Source organism: Sminthopsis crassicaudata, chromosome 3 (assembly GCF_048593235.1).
Source record: "Sminthopsis crassicaudata isolate SCR6 chromosome 3, ASM4859323v1, whole genome shotgun sequence".
Classification (NCBI taxonomy): Eukaryota; Metazoa; Chordata; class Mammalia; order Dasyuromorphia; family Dasyuridae; genus Sminthopsis; species Sminthopsis crassicaudata.
Window position 1 is genome coordinate 503,241,208 of NC_133619.1, and position 4,796 is coordinate 503,246,003.

General features: G+C 33.1%; 1 protein-coding gene across 2 annotated transcripts; it reads left to right on the forward strand.

Annotated features, from left to right (window-relative positions):
* The first annotated feature begins 1,562 nt into the window (after nucleotides 1-1,562).
* Nucleotides 1,563-2,700, forward strand: LOC141559751 (olfactory receptor 8G50-like). Of its 2 annotated transcripts, XM_074297460.1 has the most exons (2): nucleotides 1,563-2,471; nucleotides 2,686-2,700. In XM_074297460.1, exons 1-2 carry the CDS (start codon nucleotides 1,563-1,565, stop codon nucleotides 2,698-2,700), a joined length of 924 nt encoding a protein of 307 aa, XP_074153561.1. The 2 variants fall into 2 exon arrangements, with proteins under 2 accessions (XP_074153561.1, XP_074153560.1); XM_074297459.1 differs by lacking the exon at nucleotides 2,686-2,700 and having other exon boundaries at nucleotides 1,563-2,495.
* The last annotated feature ends 2,096 nt before the right edge of the window (nucleotides 2,701-4,796 follow it).

A 4,796-nucleotide genomic window follows, 5' to 3' on the forward strand; every position in this document is an offset into this window, starting at 1 on the left:
CTGAACAAGTTTAATGTGATTTAAAAGTAACAGTCTTTAAAGTACTTGGAAATAGTTATTATGTCCAACTGTTTCTTCCCTTCTCCATGCTAAGTTTTCACGAGTCATTCAAGTTATATTCATGTGGCATATTTGCAAGATCATTTATAACCTTCACTGCCCTTTTCTGAATATTATCTACTTTATCAGTGTCTTTCCTCAAGTATGATAAACAGAACTGGCAATAATACTCTAATAGTGGTTTGACCAAGGTAGAGTGTAGTAAGACTATTACTTCCTTAATTTTAGATAGCAAGCCTCTCTCCATTGAAACAAAGATTACTTTAGTGGTTTTTTTGACTGGCATTGTGGATGCTTAGTTATATTGAATTTGTGGTCTACTGAATCCCCTGAGCTTTATCAAACAAGCTTTAAACTTACCTCCATATAATTTTTTTGGAACTGATTCCTATAATTACAATGCAGGATTTTATATTATTTCTATTACATTTTGTCATAATAGATTAAACCTATTGTCCTAAAGTATTATGCATATTTTTGAATTATGTATTGGTCAAATTATGAGTTACTTATCTCTCCAACATTTGTGTCCAATGAAAACCATCAATGTATCATCTAAATCATTGATCAGTGTGTGATCAATGGCACAAAACACTCCTAAATCCCTAAAGCACTCTCTACTGAGGACCACTTTTCAAGTTGAATTTAAATCTTTATTGACTACTCTTTGTGAGGTGTTCCACCAGTGTAACTCCACAAAACTATACTTTTGTCCAGTTAGTGTCACTTCATATTTTTCATAATATGGTTTATCAAATATTGTGCCAAAATTTAAGTGCAATAAGTGTAAATAATTTCTCTTATTGATCAATACATCAAACTAACATTTTATTAAAAATGTCTTGAGATCTCAAAAACTCTCCCCAAGGAGGAGAGCCGGATTTGTTAATAGCTGACAGCATTCTAATTATGTGCCCTTGGCAATGACTGAGTTCTTTGTGACATCTTTGCCTTACCTTCAAAAAGAAAATGGATACAATAATTCCTAATTTGATAAGCTACAAAAGCACCTCCAAAGCCACTATTCTACAAATAGTTTCACAAAGACTCACCCAAAAACTTTGATGAATTGCTGAGGCAAGTTGATTTACTGTTCTTTTACTTTATGTAAATATGTTGTGTGAACTTGAGCCACAATGCTCTTTAAAATTTTTATATATGCAATACATACTTAATATTTTGCATACATTTTATTTTGTTAGTAAAGACCCTTGAAATTAAATAGTTGTATGGATCAAAATTATTACTACATGTAGGGGAAAAGTCCAAGCATGGTACTTTCAAATAGTCTGGTTTACATGTCATATACCAGGGAGACTGACAGTATTCAGTTTATGATAGGAAAATAGGCAGAGACCAAAGAATTGGAAGAATTTATATTATATCTTTACTGTTCTGTCTGAGGTCTCACTCAAGAGTCAAGACTATTAACAATGAGAACTCTTGTTTTCTTTCCCCTTCTTGTCAGCAGATTATTGTGTCTTACTTTACCCTCAAAAAGAATGGAGAAAGAAAATTATTCACTAGTGACTGAATTCATTCTCAGAGGACTGACAGACCAGCCTGAGCTCCAGATGCCACTCTTCTTTCTGTTCCTAGGAATTTATGTAGTCACTGTGGTGGGAAATCTGAGCATGATTATACTTATTGGGCTGAGTTCTCATCTCCACAACCCCATGTATTGTTTCCTCTGTAGTTTGTCCTTCATTGATCTTTGCCAATCAACTGTCATCACTCCTAAAATGTTGTTGAATTTTGTGTCTGAGAAGAATATCATCTGCTACTCTGAATGTATGACACAGTTCTATTTTTTTGGGTTTTTTGCCATTTCTGAATGTCAAATGTTGGCTGTGATGGCATATGATCGCTATGTTGCTGTATGTCATCCTCTTCGTTATAATCTTATCATGTCCTATCAGGTGTGCTCATGGTTGGTGTGTGGGGTGTATATGTTGGGCTTAACTGGAGCCACAGCTCACACAAGTTGTTTGATTAGAGCATTCTTCTGTAATGAAAACGTCATCAATCATTATTTCTGTGACCTTCTCCCACTCTTGAAGCTCTCTTGTTCTAGCACCTATGTTAATGAAGTGGTGACTCTGGCCTCCAATGTATTTAATATTTTTTTCCCAACCCTAATAATTATTTGCTCTTATGTTTTGATTATTGCTTCTATTTTAAAAATTCAGTCCACTGAAGGCAGATCAAAAGCCTTCAGTACCTGCAGCTCCCATATTGCAGCAGTTGGTGTCTTCTTTGGCTCCCTTACATTTATGTACTTAAAGCCATTTTCAATCAACTACATGGATCAAGGGAAAGTATCCTCAGTCTTTTACACAATAGTTGTTCCCATGCTAAACCCTCTCATTTACAGTTTGAGAAATAAGGATGTCAAAATTGCTTTGAAGAAAGTGATAGAAAGACTAAAATTCTAGACCTAATTCTCATAATAGGTTATCCGCTTTATTAGATCCTGTCCAGACAGAGAGAGAGAGAGAGAGAGATTATATCAAATTCAAAAGTTTTGTACAAACCAAATCAGTACATCAAAAATTAAAAGGAAAGCATATTGTTGGAAGAAATTCTTTTCATAGCATGTCTCTGATAAGGAAATCACTTCTGAAGTATATAAAGAATTGAGTCAATTTTATAAAAAATACATGTCATTCCTCAATTGATAAATGGCCAAAAGATATAAATAATACATAGTTTTCAGACAAAGAAATGAAAGCTATCCATAGTCATATGAAAAAAGTTCTAAATCATATCAATTGAAAAATAAAAATGAAAATAATTCTAAGGAAAATGATAAATGTTGGAAGTAATAAGGGAAATTAAGACAAAGTGCTTTGTTAATGGAATTGTGAACTGGTTCAACCTTTCTGGAGAGCAATTTAGAACTATTCTCAAAGGTTTATAGAGTTCTGTATACTATATGATCCAGCAATACCACTAACTGGATCTGTATCCCAAAATGACATAAAAAAGAAAAAAGACCTTTATGGGCAACATCATTTAAAGCAACTTTTTTTTTTTTTTTTTTTTTGGTGGCAAAGAATGGGAAAATAAGGGAACATCCATCAATTGGAAAATGATTGAAAAAATTGGAGAGTATAATTGTAATGGAATACTATAATGTAGTACTATTATACTATAAGAAATGAGGGTGTCAAATTTCAGAAATTCATGGAAGGACATGAACTGTTACAAAGTGAGGAGCAGAATCAGAACTTTACACAATAACAATGTTGTAATGGTTTTCAACTGTGTTAGCTATTCTCAGCAATACAACAATCCAAGACAATTCCAAAAAATGCACGAGGAAAAAAATTCTATTCACCTCCCGAAAAAGAACTGAAGGACCTTCAATGCATTTTTTTTCATGGATTTGTTGGGGGAGGGGGGAGTTGTCCACAGTTTCTTTCCCAACCTAATATGGAAATACATTTTGCAGGATTGAACATGTATAATTTATAACAAATTGCTTTCTGTTTCAGGGAATAAAGTGGGAAGGAAGGATGGAGTGAATCTGAGCAAAAATTTTAAAATAATTAATGTTAAGAGGTGTTTTAAATGCATTTGAGAAAAATAAAACATTCAAAAAAGTAATCTGTATTAACACCTCATAAACACACAGATAAAAGATTTCAATTTTCCTATTTCTGTTCAGGTTTTCCTCTATCCTTCTAGTGAAGTAGATTGACTATGGATTTACCCTTGACTTTCAACTCCAACATCCAATCAGTTGCTAAATCTTGTTGTTTCTATTATAATATGGTGATACCACAGGGTAGGCACAATGAAACATTTGGGCCCTGCCAACTTCAGGATACATTAGTTGTTTTGGCTGGGGCAATTCCCATGGAAAGTAGAAATTGATGATTACTTTTGGGAACACATTCACTTGAAACTTTAATAATTTGGTATTTCAGATTATGCAGTAAACCCTGGGTCACCCTTAGTCCTACTACAATAGGTAGGAATAAGTGAGTGTTGAATTATTCTAAAAGGAACAATGACATTTGCTCTGACTGCCTGTCTCCTGAATTTGGGTCATAAAACTATCATCACTCCTCCTAGCTATTGTTTATAAAGTATTTTAAGTTTTTTAAAGTCTCTGTAATATCATCATGAGGGGCTGTGTCACCTCTCCCACATCCATTTTTAGTAGTTGTGATGGAATTTTTAAACACAGATTCTATGCCTTCAGTCTCTTGATGTGTGTGTGTGTGTGTCCATAGGGAAAAAAATTCAAGAAAAGAAATTGTTTCATCTCTTTAGAAGCCAAGACTTGTTAAAATTAAATATTGCTAATATTATTATTAGCCTCTTTGACTAAGAGACAATAATGATGAATTGATTCATTTCATTTGCTTTTGAATGTTTGCTTTCTGTTAAAAATTCAGTATATCCGTTTTTCTTCATTTAATTATGACTTGGGATAAATCATTTAACCATTCTAAGCAGCAGTATAGTCATCTTTAAATAGAGGATACAATTCCTTGTCCTAATTTTTCTTCAGGGTTCTTAAAAGGCTTTTGTAAGATGTCATATATGAAAGTACTTCTTTAAAAGTATAATTTTTTACAAATATGCATCATTATTATGAGATTTTATTTCAAAATTCATGTAGAAATTTCCAGGCGTATAGGATATATGAACAAAAGGTCTAACCTTTAGATATGGTGGAGAGTACAGCAGTGACCCCAAATTTCCCTAAAACATACTCTTACTCT